The sequence below is a fragment of the Galeopterus variegatus genome, unplaced genomic scaffold (assembly GCF_000696425.1).
Source record: "Galeopterus variegatus unplaced genomic scaffold, G_variegatus-3.0.2 Scaffold4336, whole genome shotgun sequence".
Lineage (NCBI taxonomy): Eukaryota > Metazoa > Chordata > Mammalia > Dermoptera > Cynocephalidae > Galeopterus > Galeopterus variegatus.
The window spans coordinates 62,663-84,294 of record NW_007730447.1 but is presented as its reverse complement, the minus strand read 5'-3'; the positions used below and the strand labels follow the sequence as shown (position 1 = coordinate 84,294).

At 42.6% G+C, this 21,632-nt stretch overlaps 1 protein-coding gene across 1 annotated transcript in view; it reads left to right on the top strand.

Annotated features, from left to right (window-relative positions):
• ATP9A (ATPase, class II, type 9A) overlaps positions 1-21,632 on the top strand; it is a gene marked incomplete at its 3' end in the record, with an annotated part of 91,795 nt that overhangs the window by 8,707 nt on the left and 61,456 nt on the right. Inside the window, exons 4-7 of the mRNA XM_008587338.1 lie at positions 3,054-3,162; positions 17,125-17,183; positions 18,471-18,522; positions 20,212-20,306. Of these exons, the coding sequence (XP_008585560.1) occupies positions 3,054-3,162; positions 17,125-17,183; positions 18,471-18,522; positions 20,212-20,306 (315 nt within the window). The remainder of the gene's footprint in view (positions 1-3,053; positions 3,163-17,124; positions 17,184-18,470; positions 18,523-20,211; positions 20,307-21,632) is intronic.

The following is a 21,632-nucleotide window of genomic DNA, read 5'->3' as shown; positions in this document are numbered from 1 at the left end:
TTTTTTTTTTTTTTTTTTTTTTTTTTTTTTTTTTTTTTTTTTTTTTTTGGTGAGGCCTCCCCCATCCCCCACCTCTGCTGTCTCCCATCTGACTCACCTGGTTTCCTCTAACTATGACTTAGGATAGGAGTCAGGCAGGTTAATAGCTAGGTTTGGGCAGCCTGTGGAGGTCTGGAGGTTTCTAACTCCACATTGTGGGCTCTGTCATAGCTTTTCCTGTGATGGTTAAGTTGGGGCATATTTGTCTTGTATTTCTGCTTCTCTTCCCAGAGACTACAGAGAAGGAGGTTTGAGGTAAAACATGAACTAGACAGCCTCCATTTCTAGGTGACCATAGCTGATTTCCCCTAATAGATGTTAACATAGATAATAAATTTCCAGTCTTTGGCTAGAACAGATTTCAAAATGCCTTCTGACCACCCTTAAACTGTTCTGTTTCCAAATCCAGCTGTAAGCGCAGTGGCTCTGAATGAGGGGTGTGGAGGCAAAGGGTTTGGATTCAGCTCTTGACTTCACTTTGAGAAATTGTGTAGTTTGAACAAGCTTTAGTTTTCTGAGCCTCAGTTTCCTCATCTATAAAATAGGGGTGATCATGTTCACTTCCTTGGCTTGTTAGGAGGATTAAATGAATTACTGCAAGTAAAATGCGTCATATAGCTCCTGACATATCGAAAATTCCCAGGAAATGTTCCCATTTTAGTTTTTAAATCCTGCCACTAATGAATGGATGTTTATTGTCCAGATTAAGTTTTAGCTTTTAATAACTTTTTTCTTGGTCCTAATATATTAGGGGGAGAAATTCCTCAAGAGATAGCTGGAATAATACATAACATTGTTTGTGTGATGACCAAATAATCTAGGTTTTGTTGCTGTTGCTGTTGTTATTGAGATATAATCTACATACCATAAAATGCACAGATGTTAAGTTTTCAATTCAGTGAGTTTTGACATTTGTCAACACCTGTAAACACCACCTTAATCAAGATATGGTACATTTCCATCACTCCAGAAAGTTCCCTAGGGCCCCTTTCCAACCACTTCCCACTCTCCCTCTAAGCAAATGCTTTTCTGATTTCTATCTGCCATGGATTAATTTTGCTTTAGTAAGTCTATTTTGATGTACAATTTTACAGAAGAAGCTTAGCACCTTCAGAGTTGCTTGTTTGTGTGTTATCAGTGCCTATGATTTCATTACAAGCCCAAACAACCTTAGGCACCCCCTATTAAAGCCACTTCCTAAATATCTGGATATTAAGGACGTCCTAAATTGGATGGTTGGAATTTATTTATTTATTTATTTGGATGGTTGGAATTTATTTCTGGACTACTTTTGCATCTCTTTGTGAAGCAATTTCTAGCCTAAGGGGCGGTATGTCGTCTAGGATTAATGAGATGTGTGTGCGCGTGTGTGTAGAGGGGGATATGATAACTTCGGAGGCTGTATTTATTTGCAACAGGGAGGTTAGCAAGTAGCTCCTGTCTTTGTATGAGCACTTCCCATTAGTATCAATGAGATTTAGCCAGACCCATGCACAGAGAAATAGAAACGGGAACATTTGAAAAAACTAACAACAAAAACTCAGGTTCTGGCACAGAACCACAAAACAGCAGCATGGGGGACAATGTCCACAAACCGGGTCTATGCTCCTTCCAGAACAGGTTTTCTCTCACCTCCCTATGTGGTCTGGTTATGCTTTTATTCTGAAATGTACCCGTTTTCCTTTGGCTGCAGTGTGTACTTTACATCTGATTGGAAACAGGAGTAATCCTTTGATTGTAAAGATGGATGAGTCTTGGAGGAGGTTCACAAAGCAGCACATCTCTGGATAGATTTACATAAGAGATTTAACGTCCTTTGAATCGAAGTTAATATATTTCACTGGGTAAACAGTATGAAAATGAAATCCTCAAAGAATCATGATTGCTAACCCCTGGGTGGTTATGCTTTCTGTATTTAAAAAAATAACTTCTGGCAAGCTTCAAAAGGATGCAGAGGAGAGGGATGACAAAGAAAATGAATGAATGTAAGAAAAATGAATTAAAGTTTTTTTGCCTTTGTAAGATGAGATAGATTGGAAATAGATTCTTGCTGTGGGTGACCTTCCCCACTCCCCCCAACCCCGCCTCTGATTTTATGAGGGGAAGGTTGGGCAGTTTTCAGTTTTTGTGTGTAGTTGGTACTTATACAATTAGTACTTTAGTATGGTTTCTTTATAAAAACTTAAAATATTACGATAAGATTGACATCCCTTTCCAGTCCCTCCCCACCCTAATCCTAGTTCCCTTCCTTGCAGAGGGATGTAACCAGTAGTTAAAGAAACTGGAAAACATTTAGTAGTATATAGAATCTTTGTTGTTATTTATATAAGCGGTGAAACATTGTGTGTTCTGAAAGGTTGATTTCCCGGCTAGTCTCTGTCAATGCAATTTGGATGCATCTCATTCTTTTTAACTGTTGCCTGGTGATTCGTCTTATTGGTTTCATCCACCCAAATTTCTGTAGATGCAGAATAATGTGGCAGTTGAGAACAAGGTGATTTCCTGCATCCAAATTCCTGCTTATTGCTTAGTAGCTTTATGTCCTTGGGCAAGATTACTCAACCTCTCTGTGCCTCAGTTTCCTCATCTGCGTGGAGATCTCAGTAATAGGAGCGAATCTCATGGGGCTGTTGGTGAGGGTGAAGTGCACTCAGAATAGTGCCCAGCACGTGGTGAGTGAGAAACATGTTAGTGTTACCATCACTCAGCCGTTGCCTGTGGATGGACAGTTTGGGTGTTTCTACGTTTTTTGCCCTTAACAAACCCCATGTGGTGGATGTCCTTTTCTGTGTGTGTCAGTGAGGGTTTCTCTAGGGTAGCATTTCTCCAGGGTGTGTGTGGGAGCACGTGTTCCCTAAAAGATTTGAAGGAGATTTACAGGGGGGTGCATTTGAAGTAATTCGAGGGTCCTGCCCTGCTGCCCTCCCAAATTGTCTCTCGCCTTTTCTGTTCCCAGCACCAGGAGAAGACATTTGCTTTCAGTAGGGCTCATCCCCTGTCCCTTCTCTCCGCAGGGCTTCGTGCTGGCCGTCACCATCATCCGCGAGGCGGTGGAGGAGATCCGATGCTACATGAGGGATAAGGAAGTCAACTCCCAGGTCTACAGCCGGCTCACAGCAAGAGGTCAGCCTCCTGGCTCCAGGGGCCACAGGGTTGCAACTCAATCACGGGCCGCTGACAGTCAGGGGAGCAGAGTTCAAGGCCCGGGCCGCGGGTGTGTGGGTGCTGTGTGGTGGGACGGTCACTCAGTTGCCCCAGCCTGTGGAGACCTCCATCTGCCAGGACCTGGTGGGTCTGGGGCAGCACCACCAGGCCACCGTTGGCCTCTTAGCATTGGTTCTGTCAAATAACTTGCACATCATCAGTGTGGAATTAAATCCAGAGTGTTTGGCATCCTCCTTTGCTAGTCCCGGCCCCTTTCTCCTCCTCCTCCAGTTCACACAGGAGCCCACCAACTGCTTTAAAAGATAAACAGCTTTTGACGGTGATTACTTTACAAATCAAACCGTTGCAACATTAGTTTTAAAAAGGCAAAAGATTTACATAAATACTACATCCATGAAGATTTCTTTGAAGACATCTTATAAATCCTTGAAATTGAAATGTGAGAGAAATGTAGTCTGATCTAAAGAGAAATGACCAGATAATCTTTAATCATTGACCTCCCCCCTTGCAAGACATGAACACTTTAAATGGTGGCTGGAACTTAAAAACCCACCTGAATACACACTTGGAGAAGCCACAAGACAATCCAGCCAACGTTGACTTCTTTTTCCAGCTACAATAGATTGACTTTAAGGTTGCATTCAGGGGGCTGGCCCGTGGCTCACTCGGGAGAGTGTGGTGCTGATAACACCAAGGCCCCGGGTTCGGATCCCATATAGGGATGGCCGGTTTGCTCACTGGCTGAGCGTGGTGCTGACAACACCAAGTCAAGGGTTAAGATCCCCTTACTGGTCATCTTTATATAGGAAAAAAAAAAGACATTCTGATATTGTCAGACACTGTAATAATCTAAATCATTCTAAATGTCATCGGGTGGTCTCTGCTGTCCTCTCTGAGGGCCTTTGCTGTAAGCTGCAGGCCAATGATAGGGTCATCTGGAAGAAACATCCGAGAAAGACAGCCTGAGAGACTCAGAGGAAGGAAAGAAACGAGGTACCCAAGATTCAGGATTTCTAGGATCAATTCAATTGAGAAGTAGGTGACTTCATGATTTCAGGTTGCTCACCCAAAACCATTGGAAGGAGAATTATTTCCAGCATTCAGAAATGAGAGAATGTTACCTAAAGTTTGCTAATCTGGCTGGGGAAAAACGTAATTGATTGTCCCCTAAGATTACTGATCCCATTCAGGGATTAGTACTGTTTTAGCAGAGGCTGAAGGGAATAAAAGCTATGCCTTGCCTGCAGGAAATTGAGAATTCAGAGAGATAAGATAGATGCCTAAGGGACTTAGCACCTGAGCCAGAGTCCAACTGCTTTATGTTAGGAGCTTTAGCTTCCAAAGCCGCAGTCCGTCTATGGTTTCAGGGTGTTGAGTAGTATTCCTTCTAGGAAAAATGTTGAAGGAATATGTTTTGGGTTCAAAAACAAAAAAATTAAAATTTCAACAACATTTCTTGAGAGCATGAAAATATTTTGTTTTAGTGCATTTGAACACATTTTCATGGTTGGTGGTCTTAAAAATTTGCAAGTCTCTGGGAGAAGGGGGAACTTAGAGTTGTTATGAAAATGCTTTATTAATGCTAAGCTACTGTATTGAAGACATTTTGCTACCTAAAGAAAAAAAAATCAGCATAATCTTTACAAAGGCAGGTGGCTTGAGCTTTCCACGTGGGTAGTCAGAAGACCGCTCTGGAGGGTTTTTTTTTTTTTTGTGGTTTGTGTATATTAAATCCTCCCTTAATAACATATTCTTACTATAACATTCAAAATGCTTGGCAACCGACAAAAGCCGGTCGGAGAGGGTGTGGCGGATCTCTTTAGAGCTCAAGAGAAGGGGCCTTTGGACTCCATTCATCTATCCCACTCCAACTTTCCTTTGGTTCTTTTCATATTGCAATTGCTCTTCCTGTGAATGATTTTTCTGCCCTCTGCTGCACACCCTTTTCCAGCTCTTGCTCACTCATTTCTTGAAAAGATACTAAGGGGAATTGGCAGATGGCTCTAGCATTAAAAACTTGTCTTCCTTTGTTGGCCTCCTTTTGTGGCCCTTGGTCTCTATTGTCATGTCAATGGCACGGTGGAGGAAAACAGAACACAGTTCTGAATATTAACCTAGGCCCCAGCTCTGCAATTTGCTTTGAAAACCAAACAAAACACTGAGGAAACCGTCAGCTCGGAAAGTGATCCGGGCGAGTTGAGTTATTCGATACACTTTGTGGGGAGAGGGCCAGAGTAATAAGCCCACACTGGAAGGTTGTAGGGAGAGGAGGAAAAAGAAGCCTTTTTGACCTTACTGTTGAATTACTAAATAATATTTCCTTGAGCAAAGCTTTTCACTACTATCTTCACTTAGTAAGTTCAAAAGCAAAATGAAGCAAATACTGTATGTGTATGTGTATTCGTGAAGGTCTGTTTTCCTTTTTATCACTTGAAATCTTAAAATATACTTTTCAGCACTACTCTTGGGATTCAGAATGTTCAGAAACCAGAATACTTTGATCACTAAATTATGATATTTACCTCCATGCCACATCATTTCCTGATTAATAATAGCAGTACTTGTATTATTATGGTTAAAATTTTTTTGTTTTGTAATAATTTCTAACTAGCAAAAGAAGTTGTAGAAGTCATACAGAGAACTCCTATATGCTTTTAACCCAGATTCACTAATTGTTACATTTTACCACATCTCTTTCTCGCTCTCTCCCTCTCTCTTTTTTTTTTTTTTGGCAGCTCACCAGTACAGGGATTGAACCTTAGACCCTGGTGTTATCAGCACCACACTCTAACCAGCTGAGCTAACCGGCCAGACCGTTTAATATTCTCTCTTTATATATATAGAGAGAGTGAGAGATAGATAGAAGTACATATCTAAAGTCACTAGAGAGTAAAATTGCAGACATCATTTCCTTTTACCCCTGAATACTTCTTTGTTTAATTCCTAATGAGACATTTTTCTTATATAACAATACAATTATCAACATCAGGAAATATATTGACATATTACTGTTAATCTTATTTACAGTCCTTACTCAAATTTTGCCATTCGTCCCTAAAATGTCCTTTTATAGCATTTTATTTTCCCGGTCCCGGAGACAATCTGGGTTTGCCAGTTGCATCTCATCATCCTCTGTGCTTGGTCTCCTCTAACCTGGCATAACTCCTTGGTTTTGTCTTTCATGACACTGACATTTTTGAAGAGGACAGGATAGTTTCAGGCCCATTGCTCTGTAGCCTGGCCCTCGATTTGTGTGTGTTTGATGTTGCCTCAAAATTAGATTTTCACAACATGCATTTTTGGCAGGAATTAATGTAGTTTTAGGAATGCAGGTGGCACAGATTCTTGTTGGGACATTGCCAGAGTTTTAGAGGCTTTAATTTAATCAAAGTGAAAAACTTCCAAACTTTGAGAAAAAAGATTTCTATTTTAAACAGCTGAACTAGAAGCCTTGCTAATAAGGAACTCACCAGCGGGAGGAAAAATGCAGGACAGTTTTTTTTTCTTTTTTAATGGCTGCTTCCAACATTCTAGATCATCTTATTTCATTAAGGTATAACTTAACAACATATTAATTGGATTAATTTTTAGTGTAACTGTCATGGCTTCATAATAAGTATTTGAAGTATTTTGATAATAAAATTAGCCATCCACATGGAAATTACCTTTTATTCATTTTTTTAAGGAAATATTAGAGACTTTATCATGTGCCAAGTGTATGAAAGTTTTCTGCGTTACAGAATCTGAGGCTTCAGGGAAATCATAGTCCGTGGGGTGGTATCCAGGCGTGTTAACAGGTAATCACAAAAAAGTAACTAATAATTATACTTTGGTGGCGTGAGCGTGGTGGTCCTCATAAGTAACGTCCTCCTTTTTCACCACTGTGTTTCTGGTCCTGGGTGTAGTTCCTAGAAGTTGAAAGCAGTAGTTTCAAGTTTATGCTCTGCCTGGGTTCGAGAGTCCTGTTTCCAGCTCTCCCTACTGTGTGGGCAGATCCCTTAAGCTCTCAGTAAATGTAAATCAGGGATAATAATAGCACGTGCCTTAGAGGGTTGCTATAATGTAACTCTTGCATAGGAAGAGCTTAGCACTGTGCCTTGGGACTCGGCCTGTGCTGAAGAGAAGCCAGTGATGGTGGTATTTCAGCAGGGGTTTGTTCATTGGGTGTTGGTGGTTAAATAAATGGAGGTATGAGCCAGGGGAAGTGGGAGGTTATGGGAGCCCATCAGAAAGGAGCCAATGCTGTCTTTCCAAAGAGGTGACCTTCTTCCAGAGGTTTATTGGATGGATGGAAGAGAGCAGGACTGGCTACAAGCTTCGTGGGGCCCAGTGCAAAATGAAGATGTGGGGTATTTCTTCAAAAGTTAAGAATTTCAGGGTGGCTGCAGGAGAGCATTAAACCAAGTACGGCACTCTTCTGAACATAGGGACTGCGCCAGTGCCCAGATGGCATGCCCATGAAGCTGGCCCTGGAAAAGATTTTTTCCAAAAAGACCATCAGGTTGAGCAGGAGGCCACAGCTTGTGGTGTTTGGGAGTGTGGGCTGCAGAACCCAAGGTTCTGGGTCCATCTCGTTCTTCTCAATTAGGCCATGTTTTCTGAGCCCCTCTCTCCTGGGCAAACAGAAGAACAGACCAGGTAGGCCAGTGAGAACCTGAGGCTCGGGGAAGGTTGATTCTGACATCCAAGAATTTGCATACAAGGCATGCTACAGTAAGAAGGTGGCTTTGAGCTGTTTGAAAAATGTCCAAATAGAAAAGCAGGAGAAAAAAGGAAGGACTACCTACCATAAGCCAGGCAGGTGCTGGATGAGGTCTAGTTTATAATTTTTAAAACAGCCCTGTGGAGGTAGCTTTTACAGATGAAGTTGTAGGGAAGGGAAAGGTTTGTTTTTCACCCATCACTAGGTTCATAGCCTAGGCCCCTGTGATAAAAGAGAACATCTTGTCTGAGATGATGTGGCCAGTCAAGGGGCAGAGCTGTGATTTGAATCCAGGCGTGTTGGGAAATAAAACCTCAGCCTTTAAGTCTAGATACCTACTGGGTATCAGGAGCTGAGCTCAGCACTTTTGCTTATAATATCTCAGTGACTGCCAGTGTTCAGCCTTAATACATATGCAACAGAAAGACTTTTAAGATTTGAGTCATTTTATTTATTTATTTCCCTTTATTTGGGCCTCAGTAAAGTCATTTTAAAACATATTTCTGAGTCCACAGAAACCTGTCAATCCAGCCTTCTCATTCTAAGGTGGACAGACTGCTGAAAGCCACAAAGGAGTAAGTAATGCTTTTGGATAAACAAGCGTCCCCTTTCCTCCTACTCAAAATTCACATTTAAAAGTATGACCGGAGACTTAAGAGCAGTTCTTAGACCTTTATGAGTTTCTATGGTTTTAATTATAGAGCTGTCTTCCCAAATTAATAGCATTCAGTGGCTCTGGAAAGAAAGCCCCCAGAAGAGAAGATCTTGAAGTAGTAACAGACACAGCAAAAGTTAGTTGTGTTGCTTAAAAGATTTGGGTTGGGACAGGAAAGAATAATTGGTGAATAAATTATTTCTCTTCTTTCTTGTCTTCCCCAAACCAAAAGTTTAATTCTGGAGGTGGGGGGGGTGGGGGGTGGACTGCTTCGAGATTATCACAGGTAGTGAGGGAAACTGGATTTACATTTTCGCAAGATGAATTCCCTGGGTCTTCATACCAGGAATGCTTTCCCACACTAACTTCTGATCAGGGGCTAAATGAAGCAAGCTGATAATTAGCCTTGAAAGAAAGTGCAAACAGAAGCATAATTAACGCAATTGCGGATGCTTCTTTCCTGCTGGGGACATCTGTGCAGACGGTTAGCTGTAAGTCATAAGCCAGAATTCTGTGCAAGAGGGAGAGACTCCCTCTCGTCTTCAGCTGTTTTGTACATATGTAGTATGAAAATCCAACCTGATTGATATCTGTCCTCTTCTAGTGCTTTTAGGTAGTTCAGTAATGTACTGTGCTCACCCTTTCCCAGTTACAGAATCACCTATAAACTCAGGATCTCATTTCCATTTGAAGATATCTTTTTTCCAACTTAATTCAAAATCCACTTTGGACCACGATCTAGGATTGCAATTAATGTGACTACGTTTTGAGACCTAAGGATATGCATGCTTTTCTTTTGGGGAGTTATATTCCGTTGGAGTTAATCAGAAGGTAGAATAGTGTAGGGAACATGGATTCGTTAATGGAGAATTGTTTAGCTAATAGTTAATTATCTACAGTGAAGCTCTGTATTCTTAAACATGGTACTATTTATGTTTTCAAAGTATGGACTCTGTTGTCTGAACAGAGTTCTCCCGTGTCTGTGGGGAACACTAAGATATGCTTTGTGATTTTTTTAAAGAAGAGAGGTTTAAAGAAGGGATGGACTTTCTGATGTCACTGCAGTAGAATTACTGCAAAGGTCCTTTATGAAGGATCTCAAAGTCAGCTCAGTGACAAAGAGTTCTCCTTCCCAAACTTCCCTCACTAAGATTCAGAGCATCAGCATTAATGAGTCTTATTTAAAATAGATTTTGTCAAATACTTTCTCATGCAGTCTCTGACAGATGCAGAGTTATTTCAGGTCCATAAACTTCAGTTTTTTTCCTTTCAAAGTACTCAGTTTCACTTTATCACAAATCATTGATGAAGTGGTGTATGGTTTAATTTAAAAAAAATAAAACAATTTGAAAAATCTCACATGCAAATCACACTATTATCTTTCCCAGAAGATCTTTGCCCCCGACAAGGTGTTAGTCTGTTTCATCGTTTTTTGGGCACCATAAGCTGGCTAGACCATTTATATATTTATTTTAAAAGCCTCTGTCAGTTATAAACTTCTTACATTTAAACTTCATCTTTTTTTTTTTTCTTCACATTGCCCCTACTTTAAACAAAAGCCCAGGAAGTGGTAGTGATATTTATAATACTTTTCAACCCTTTGCCTGTTTTCATATAACAGTCTTTTCTTAGGTTCTGGGGAATGCAGACAACTCTATTTGAATATGAAAATTTCAACTTTAAACCTCTGAACTCTGCTGGATCTGCAGAGGCGTTTTAATGTCAACCCCAGGAAATGTACACATGGAGCAGAATTTACAACTCATCATTGTCACAGTTAGATTAGAGTGTGAGTTAAAGAGTAATACATTAACCAGGGTTAGCGCATGGAGACTGTTGTTAGAGATCTACAAAAGCAGTCAATGCCCTGCGTGCACAATGAAAAATAGAAGTATAGCTGGAGGTGTTCGGGGTCAAAAAATAGGCCCACACAGACTAGAGCCTGGAATTTATTAAAAAAATTCTTTTTTTTGGCAGGCTGTTCTGCAGTTTGACTGAATTGTCATTTGCTTGTTTCGACTCAAGGGAAACATCTGGTTTCTCCCTGCAATGTAGACAAACTGCTCTTATTCTGAAGCTGTCATCCATGAAAGGCATGGTTTGGGCTCAATAGGTTTGCTTATGAAAGGCTTGGGGTCCCTCTCTACAGAAATAAACAGCTCTAGTCACTGGAAGCTTGTTCCCTGTTATAAACTCCAACTGAGAGATGACTTAGGTGAAGAGACGGAAGTTGAAAGGGGTAAATTTACTAGAAGACATTTAATGATTTAGGATGTGGTGGGCAAAGAATTTTCCACTTAACTTTTGCAAAAGTCTCTTACCTAGCTTCTGTAGAGTGTCTGCAAATGTATTTAAAAATCCTCAAGCCTTGAGTTTAGCCATGTGGTGTTACGGGATCCAGAAGAGAAGAAAGATCTTAGGGGAAGATTCAAAGTTCTGTTTCTCCAGTTCATAGGACAGGGCCAAGCTTTCCTGTGTACTTTATAAAGAAGATGATACTGGGTGTTTTTCCTTACCTTTCCGACCAGCTACATAGTTATGGGGCCAGTGTGAAATGAAAATGTGGGGCATTTAAAAAAAATTATTGAGAATTTTAAGATGATAGCAATAGTGCATTTATGCAAGCAGGGGGCTTTAGTAGGCTCTGAGGGAGCCAGACGAACGAGTAAAATAGGGGTGCTTGGGAAGTGTGCCTGCTGCCTTCTCAGTGGAGTGTTGGGAGAATGTTGTCTTTCCAATTGAATGAGCTGCAAGGAGAGTTCCTGCTCTCTTTGGAGATGGGTAATAATCACTGCAAGTGGGCTGTTTTTTCTTTCTTGTGTCACTTTTTGAAGAGGCTCTGCCAGATTGCTTCTCTGTATCCTGTTTCTCTTTACTCATTTCTAATCATCTAACTGTTTGGTTTAGTGGATGTTCTCCTGTCCCTCTGTAAATATAAAGACTGAAGCCCAAGACATAATGAAACTTGAGGCTTAGTGGGTCTGTCTGTAGCACACCAGGGTTCAGGCCATAGGGCTGAATTTAGCATGTTTTATGAAAATAAGGCATCATGAAATGCTAGGTGTTCACTTAGTAGCATGATATCCTCGCACCAGGGGAGTCCAGATGTCCTAGCAGCAATTGTGGCTTGGTCTAGCTTGTCACCAAGCTTTCTACAAGTTGAGTGCTTCTTGTTGAGTGCTTTCTAGAAGTCAGTAGTATTCGTATGCAGACCCTTTGGTGCCAGTTCTACTTATAATGACAAAATTTAGTGAAATACAAAAATGAGTTAAGATCAAACCCGGTGGAACCTATTGAAGAGAGTTGTGTCAATAGAAATAATTTGAATGCTTTGAAAAATCTCAGTAGTGGTGAATTAAAAAACACATGGCATTAAATTACCTTCAAAGTGTAGAACAGTGTGAGAAATTGTGGAAATGTAGAGTTGTGCACTCAGATTATTTCATAAGTGTCAAGCTCTTCATAAAGCTAGAGAAGCAGAGGTAGGAGTCCTAGTAAGTGAGCACTGGGTATTTGTTGAATGAATGACTACACTGAGGGGAGTGCAGGTTCCTGATTCCCATTTCGCTCTTGCTATGGGACTTGTACTTATTGAAGGGGTTTGAAGATCATTATTTATAATCTCTCAGCTGAACATTTGCAAGTTAAATGTGCTTACTACAAGACACCAGGAATGTAAAGATTTTACAGTGCTCCCTTGTGTAAAAATTGGGCCCATCCCTAGAATAAAGGCCCACGTCCTCTCCGGCCTTGCTCACAGGGTGCTGCATCACCTGGCCCCGACCAGCCCCTCCACCTTCATCTTTTGCTGTTCCCTGCCTTCCACGTGGTGCTTCAGGTCTTGCTGGAGGTGTCCAGCCTTGGGTCATGTGCATGCCATGCACCCCTCACAGGCACCCCTTTCTCGCATCCACGCCACCTTCTCACCTGTTATTGGCACCCAGGGTGTCATTCGTCTGGTTAATTCCGGCCTCAGCTCTGATGCAGCGAGTTTGTTGACGCCTACCCCTTCAGGTCCCCACTCCCATCTGTTCCCTGTGTGTTTATTAAACCCCTGCTCTCCACTTGAATCTGAGTTCTGGGTATCCCTAGCNGTAGGCTCTGAGGGAGCCAGACGAACGAGTAAAATAGGGGTGCTTGGGAAGTGTGCCTGCTACCTTCTCAGTGGAGTGTTAGGAGAATGTTGTCTTTCCAATTGAATGAGCTGCAAGGAGAGTTCCTGCTCTCTTTGGAGATGGGTAATAATCACTGCAAGTGGGCTGCTTTTTCTTTCTTGTGTCACTTTTTGAAGAGGCTCTGCCAGATTGCTTCTCTGTATCCTGTTTTTTTGTTTTTTGGTTCCTCCCCCCCCCCCCAAGAACATTTATAGAAAGCTTAGAATAGTGGTTGATGTGATGTTAGAAATTATGTTTTGGGCCCTTTCTACAATCTTAAGCGTTTTCTCACTGTGTGAGTCAGTCAGTCCTAGCCACTGAATGCTCGGCTCTTCCTCACCTCTAACTTTGGTCCCTCTGTTCTCTCCCTCCTCTTTCTCCCTTTCTAGCTGAGTCTTCCCTACCAACTTGTGAGCTCCTTAGATACTGATATTTTCTTTTATTCAGATGTCAACAGCCAATCCTAGTGCCGGCTGATGGAAAATTGCCAGTAAATGTTGGAATAGAAATATCAGTATCTGCTTTCTCCTCTCTTTTATTATTCAAAACACACACACACACACACACACACACACACACAGAGACACACACACCATGTCCAGCATGCAGACCCAAACAACATATTTTTGACATATTTTGACAAAATACTGACTTCTAGAAAGCAACCTGGCATGCAAAGTCTGCATTTATGGTCAGCACCTTGCATTAGCTCAGTAGAATGGGAGTCTGGGGGTCCATCTTTGTTGAAGCTGCAAAGCCAAGGCTCATCCCCCTAAAACACTGAAATGCTAATGAGTGAGCCATGGCTAGGAAATACAAACGACCTCCTGATGGTGTGGCTCCCGCAGGCCTCCTGAGATGGAGCCAGAGACCTGCTGGCTGACTGTCAGGTACAGTAGGAGTGTTGCCATGAAGGATCGGCCTGCTGGGGTTACTCAGAAACTGCTCTGCAAACACAGCGGATTAAAGGGTTTTTGTTGAGGTAGAGCAGATGGACAGAAAGAGGCAGAGTTCAAATTAACTGATCATAAATCAGGGCTCAGTTGCAGAAGGGAAAAATCTGGGCCTAGTCACTTAAAAATTTCAGCTAATTTAATTTGTTTTTATTTTTCTCTTTAGAAATGCAACCTCATGCTTATTGTAAGAAAATTAATGTGAAGAATTTAGAAAATATCTATGCCAGAGAAAGGGATGAATCCCTCATATCCCCAGAAAGAATCACTGCCAGTCCTTTCAGTATAATCCTCCTGATTTTGTCCTCTGTCCCGCTAACATACACATGTATACAAAGGCAATTATTATTTATTAAGAATTAAAACATACTCTCTTCGAGTTAGATTTTAAGAGAAAACTCGTAACTAGGGCTTGATGATCTGAACACAGGTGTGATCGTTTAGGTCAGGCCAGCAGCATAAATTTTAGTAATAAAACCAAAGGCAATGTGTAAATTTATGTTTGGGAAAGTTGGGGCAAGCTCAGGTGAAGGAAAAGTTCATTGGCGCTGAAGGCCATGTTGAATTTACGATCTTCCTCCCTTAAGCGCACCAGAAAGGTTCGTCCACGTGTGTTCTTTCTGTCGCCCCCTAGTGGAACAAGCGGAGTGGTTCAAGCAGTCAAAGAATTCTGCCGATCAGTCCCTCTATTTCTAATCACCTAACTGTTTGGTTTAGTGGATGTTCTCCTGTCCCTCTGTAAATATAAAGACTGAAGCCCAAGACATAATGAAACTTGAGGCTTAGTGGGTCGGTCTGTACCACACCAGGGTTCAGGCCATAGGGCTGAATTTAGCATCATGTGTTATGAAAATAAGGCATCATGAAATGCTAGGTGTTCACTTCGTAGCATGATATCCTTGCACCAGGGGAGTCCAGAAGTCCTAGCAGCAATTGTGGCTTGGTCTAGCTTGTCACCAAGCTTTCTACAAGTTGAGTGCTTCTTGTTGAGTGCTTTCTAGAAGTCAGTAGTATTTGTATGCAGACCCTTTGGTGCCAGTTCTACTTATAATGACAAAATTTAATGAAATACAAAAATGAGTTAAGATCAAACCTGGTGGAACCTATTGAAGAGAGTTGTGTCAATAGAAATAATTTGAATGCTTTGAAAAATCTCAGTAGTGGTGAATTAAAAAACACATGGCATTAAATTACCTTCAAAGTGTAGAACAGTGTGAGAAATTGTGGAAATGTAGAGTTGTGCACTCAGATTATTTCATAAGTGTCAAGCTCTTCATAAAGCTAGAGAAGCAGAGGTAGGAGTCCTAGTAAGTGAGCACTGGGTATTTGTTGAATGAATGACTACACTGAGGGGAGTGCAGGTTCCTGATTCCCATTTCGCTCTTGCTATGGGACATGTACTTATTGAAGGGGTTTGAAGATCATTTTTTTTTTCCTTTTTGTCTTTTTTCGTGACCGGCAATGGATTGCAACCCTCAGTGTCGCGCCCGTACCGGACCGGGACCAGCAACGGGATCGCAACCCTCGGTGTTGCGCCCGCACCTGGCTCAGCCAGTGAGCAGCCGGTCTGTATGTGGGATCTGAACCCTCGGCGGGAGCACCGCCGCACTCCCAAGTGGCGCACTGTAGCAGTGCGCCACCGGGCCGGCCCCTGAAGATCATTATTTATAATCTCTCAGCTGAACATTTGCAAGTTAAATGTGCTTACCACAAGACACCAGGAATGTAAAGATTTTACAGTGCTCCCTTGTGTAAAAATTGGGCCCATCCCTAGAATAAAGGCCCACGTCCTCTCTGGCCTTGCTCACAGGGTGCTGCATCACCTGGCCCCAACCAGCCCCTCCACCTTCATCTTTTGCTGTTCCCTGCCTTCCACGTGGTGCTTCAGGTCTTGCTGGAGGTGTCCAGCCTTGGGTCATGTGCATGCCATGCATCCCTCGCAGGCACCCCTTTCTCGCATCTCACGCCACCTCCTCACCTGTTATTGGCACCCAGGGTGTCATTCGTCTGGTTAATTCCGGCCTCAGCTCTGATGCAGTGAGTTTGTTGACGCCTACCCCTTCAAGTCCCCACTCCCATCTGATCCCTGTGTGTTTATTAAACCCCTGCTCTCCACTTGAATCTGAGTTCTGGGTATCCCTAGCTTTAGAACACCTGGCATACAGCAGGCTCTCAGTTAATATTGCTTGAATGTTGAGTGAATAATCAGTGCCTTCTGTGTGCTGGGCACTGCTCCAGGTCCATCTTCAGAGGGGGAAGTTTTCCCCCTTTCTGCTCTCCGAGGACCCAGGACTCACTGCTGTCACATCATGTGCCACTTTGCACTGACAGCATCTGTCTGGCTGGTGTTCTCACCAGGTCGTGTGCTGCCAACCAGAGCCTGTGCACCATAGTCAGCTCTCCATTTGTTTTTGTATGGCCAGAGAGCTAAGGGTGGTTTTCACATTTTAAAATGTAAAATGTAAATGTACAGAAGACTGTCAGCCTTTTGGGGAGAACAGTTGTTGCAGGAATCAAGGACATTACCTCTTGGCACTCTTCAGTTTCTGGCCCTTCACAGGACAAGTGTGTCCACTCCTGTGCCAGGCTCTGGGCTTTTTAAGGCTTTGGGGACTTTCATCTTTGAACTCCCAGGATGTAGCACTCAATGGTGTTTTTTTGAGTTGAACTGAACTCACGACTTCTTACTCCATACTCGGAGTTAGACGTGAGTGTGATTCCTGACGTGAGTGTGATTCCTGGTGCTGATGGGTTCTAGCTCCGAGACTTGGGGAAGATGGAGTGTCCTAGGCCTGCTTTCCTTCTCTGAAAACTGGAGATGATAATAATACCTTCTTCTGACTGCTGTTGATGGATTGAACAAAGCCATCAACCTCGGTACAGTGCTTAGCACAGAGTTAGTGTGTTTGATGTTAGCTTTTAATGTTTATCCAGATAAACATTCAGCAAAAATTACATAGTCTGAGCATAATCCTATAAACCAAACTGTAGAGCAATTGTAAATTAAAAAGTAAATCAGTCATTTTGGGTTAGCTTCTTTCTTTTTGGTGGTGTTGAAAATTAAGAGTTGACTTTTTCCTCATGGATCTGACTCTTAATTTTCAGCCCTATTTCTGGTTGTGTTTTTTTTTTTTTTTTTTGAGGCTGATTAGAGTCTTATGGTGCTGATTTAAAAAAGCTTCTAAGTCACTATTAAGACAGACTAGACTGTCTTTCTCGAAGGGCATGGGTTATTCCAGTGCCCTGTGAAGTGGGGATTTAATTTTTGGAGCCGTCACTGCAGCAGGTTAACTTTTGCTTAGAGAGACAGGAGATAATGACACTGGGGGAGAGGGAAGTGGCAGGTGGGGGCACACACACTTCTGGGTGTACTGTAAATATGACTTTGCGACTGGTGGATGCTCAACAAAGACATACTGAATTGAAGCGAATTAAGACAGTGATGTATCTTTGCAGGGACAGTAAAGGTGAAGAGTTCCAGCATCCAAGTTGGAGATCTCATCATTGTTGAAAAGGTGAGTGGAGCCTCCAAGCTTGTCACAGGCTGGGCTGCTGTCAGTATGTGCGGCCGGGATGTCTTTGCCACCACTGCATGGATCCTAACATGTAATTTGTGTATCTGGTAGACAAATTGAATGATGCTTTTTGGGATTCCATCCAACAGCTTTGCCTGGGGAGAATAATTTCTTTCCTATGCAATTCACACAAAATACTTTTTTAAAGTTTGTGTGAGCTGATTAGCCAGCATTTCCTGTTTACAAACACAAGTTTTGATTTCCTGTTCGATGTGTTTATTGTTTGGGGATTTAAAAAAAATAATAATCCATCATAAAATCTTTCCTAGAATACTGCTTGCTACATAGACACTTAAAAATATTTACCTAATTTACCTTTTGAGCAGTTTCAGCCTGCATTTTCTGACTTAAACATTGTGCTTGTCTACTGTTTTATAGGGAGCAGAGGTTAAGTGTAACACGAGAACGTTAAAAAGGCCAAAAATGCACTTTTAAAAATAGCAGTGTTAATATGTTTGTTACTTCAACAAACACTCGTATCTTTTTCTTCTATATATATTTGGAAGGTATTGGATTTTGGGGTGGCCCTGGAGAGTCTTGGAATAATATTTGATTAGAAAAGAGTTGTGTCTTAACTTGTTTCTGTAGGAATTGAACTCTGTGCTCTTTTAAAAGGATTAAATCCAAGAACTCAAAGTCGATTTGAGGTGAAGTGAAATGCTTTCGGGTGGCAGCTCAGAACCACACAAACCCTCTTTATGTTATCAAGTACTTTTCTGTTCATGATTAAACGGGGGCTTCTGTTGGCTTCTCTCTTTTTTTGAGAATGGCTTGTGTTACTTCTTACTACTTTACTTCCTTATTAAAATTCCACTGCAAGCCAGACATCAAGCTGGAAAATTGGTGGAAACAGAAAGCATGAGCAGAGTGTGTCTGTCTTGAATATCAGCAGACACCCTGGAAGACAGCCAGCGGGGTAGTGGGCTTTTGCGCCTGTGTACCCTGGCTGTAATTTCAGGAGGGAATGGTTGGACTTGCCAGCAAACTAGAAGCTCTCTTTCCAAGATAAGATTTTAGTAGAGGATTAGTAAAGTAACAGCCGTGTGTAAGATTTTTCAGATTCAAAACAAAATAAATCCCCAAATCTGCCTTTGACAAAGGAAGAGACTTAAAAGAGGCTGTGGATTTGGGTCGTTCCCCACCTCCTCCAACCTGAGGGGTTGGGGTAGGGGCGTGGAAACCCTTGCACATAGATATTCACAGTAACAGGCTTTCTATTCATAACAGAACCAGCGGGTCCCTGCTGACATGATCTTCCTGAGGACATCAGAAAAAAATGGTAAACATCTGAGATCAATTTGGAAAATAACCATTAACCTTTCAGTGGTAATTTGGCAAAATAATCATTTGAAAATGTAACAGAAGTCGATTATCATTTTGGAGCCCTAGAGGTGAGTCAAAAACATCTTTTTTAATAGAACAGTTGTCTTCTCAGAAAGCGTTTTTGGGGCTCGCAAGCCAATAGATTTTGATCATGTAAAAGATACAGCGACTTGGACGCCCATGGACTCACAGCTGGTAAAATCACACATGGGTTTTTCTCTCTGGGCTGCATTAAACCCAACTTCAGGAGGTGGTGGAACGAGGAAGTGTCTGTAATAATAGAAGCAAACAGAAATCCGCTCTCTTCTAAGGCAACACCAGGCAGTGTGGGGTGAGATGGGGCAGGAGAGAAACTGGGCAGAGAGGTGGGTGCCTTTTCTGTCCTTGCTCATGAGTTGCGGAGCCGCGCCCGCCGCGTCCACCGAATTTATTTATTGTCACAACCAGTGTTTGCGGGAGTGAATCTCTCTCACTCCTGAGCTGGCTGCCACCATTGTCTGCCCACCCTATCCATTGACTCAAAATTGCCATACTTTTTATTTTTGTTATTTAAGTTGTTCTGAGGAAACAAGGCTGTTTTCTTTTTCTTGCTTATCTGACACAATTGGAGGTTTCTCAACATCTGAAAAATTTCCATTCATGTTCCTTTGAGATTGCTGTGACCTATTTTATTACGAATCAAATGAAAGTACAAATAACATTTTATGGCAATAATATATTAGAAGTTAGGAGATGGGATGGAAGGCACTAGATTAAAACAGTCTTCTTTTAAAAAGTGCAGCTTTGTCCTCAAATTGGTTCTTGTGTCCTATGCAATGAAGACGGAGGATTGTGGATCAGGGCCCCCAATTACGGATTAGGACACCTGATATGCTCTCCCTTTCTTCTAAAAAAAAAGTATTTTACCTTAATAGTTCTTAGAAGTCTTACCTGCAGTGTCAGTGAATTGAATACATTTTCTGTCTGATGAAATACATAGCTAATTGCATGGACTTGTGTGTAAGACTGAAGTACACATCTACAAAACGTGTAGGCTGATGATAACAGCAGACCCTGGGGTAGCACCGTCCCTGGGTCAGTGCTGTTCTGAGCACTTTGCACAGATCAACTCTTTTATCCTCACAACATCCTTGCGAGGTTGATGCTGTTACTATCTCCATTTTTACACAGGAGGAAACTGAGGTTCAGAGAGGAAAAGTAACTGCCTAAGGCCCAAAGCTACTAGTAAGCAGTAGAGCCCAGACCTGCACCCAGGCAGCCTGACGCCTGAGAATGTGCTCAGAACCCTTGCCCGGGACGGCCTCTAATGCTGCTTGCCCTGTGCTGGCCACCGAACCCTTACAGCAAGCTTGTGAGGTCTATGTTTCTCCCCGTTTTATAGACCAGGACGCACTGTGGCTTAGCAAGTTCAGAAACTAGCCTAGCATCCTGCTGTGAGTGAGCAGTGGAAGGAAGATTTGAACTGAGATCCCTCTGACCCCAGAGCTTATGGGGGAAGGAGGAAATAGTGTATTCATTTTCCCTATTGGTCCCTGGTCATTGACTGGCTGTTTTTACAAGGACCAGAGCAGGAGCTGCCCAGAGCTGGCAAGGGAAGGATTCTCGACTTGCAGGTGAGCACATGGTGCCCAACTTCCTCCTACAGGGTCTTGCTTCTTGCGGACGGATCAGCTGGATGGGGAGACAGACTGGAAGCTGCGGCTTCCCGTGGCGTGCACGCAGAGGCTCCCCACGGCTGCCGTGAGTAACTCTCCCTGTGCAGAAGCAGCCCCTGCCAACCGTGTCCTTGCAGGGCTCTCAAACTCAGATATGCCCTTGGGGGCCAGACGGTGGGGGGTGGGGTGGGGAGAGGAGACTCAAATGTGAAGTGGGGCCAGTTGGGGAGTGTGGGGTTCTGAAGAGCCTTGAGTGCTTCTTGGTTTTCATTAGTGTGGACATGCCAAATACAGACCCTGCATGCAGGGAAGCTCAAAATCCTAAGAAACTCTGGCGAGGTACCTGGGGAAAAAGAAAAGAAAAGAGCATGTCCTTCCTCTGTCCAAAGCTTCCAAAGGCTTCTCATCTTACTGAGAATCAGTTCTAGGGTCCATGCTGTTGTCCTCAGCCCCGTGCAATCTGTTCTCGGGGTTCTTCCATGTTGTAGCATATATCAGATGGTTGTTCCTGAGTAGCATTCCATTGCATATTGAATGGATGACATTTTGTTTATCTGTTCATCCATCAGTCGATTCTCACTTGCTTCTACCTCTTGGCTATTGTGAATAATGCACATGCTGTGCAAATATCTCTTCGAGTCCCTGCTTTCAGTTCTTTTGGGTTTATACACAGAAGAGGAGCTGCTGGGTCATACGGACTTTCCTTTCTTGTCTAAGGGGATGGCCACAGTAGTTGGCCAAATGTAATTTAAATGCTCAGAATTGGCATGCCCACATGTAGTCTGAAAGGATTAAGTGGAACATGGAAGCTTTTCCTGTGTTTGTGTCACATGCATTGATGCTACTCCTTATCTGTGAGGAAGGAGCAGGTGGGAGAAAGTTCTGTGTCTTAATATTGAGTTAACATAATAATAGATGTGGCCACTGTACTAATGATTTTTCATGGCTAATAAAAAGTGAAAGAGCACAATCATTGCTGTTAATTTTTAAACCAGGAATTCTAGAGCAGTGAGTTTCTAACTGCAGTCCAGGAGCCCCTGGGAACTTTTAGAAGGCACTGTCATGCCCGTGAGATGGAGCTAACCTAATGAGCAGGCTCTGATTTTGTCTGGGGAATGTGTTTACTTCCTGGTTAGAGTTCACCAAAGGAAAGATTCTGGTCCTCAAAATGACTTGAAGGACTGTTCGAGAGACAGTTTAGAAGAGCTTCAGAGTGAAGATGCCATTACCTTCCTCAGCATGGAGTTGCATTTCTTGGAGTGTGCTTTGGAAGTGTCACCCAGTTTAATAAATGCTCACTTTGCCCCTCATCTGGTCCAGGCCTTGGCTGGGGCTCAGAGAGAGATGGGGTACCACCGTGTCTATGGCAGGGAGCTCTCGGCCTTGTGGGCTTAGGGGGCCTGAGTGGGGA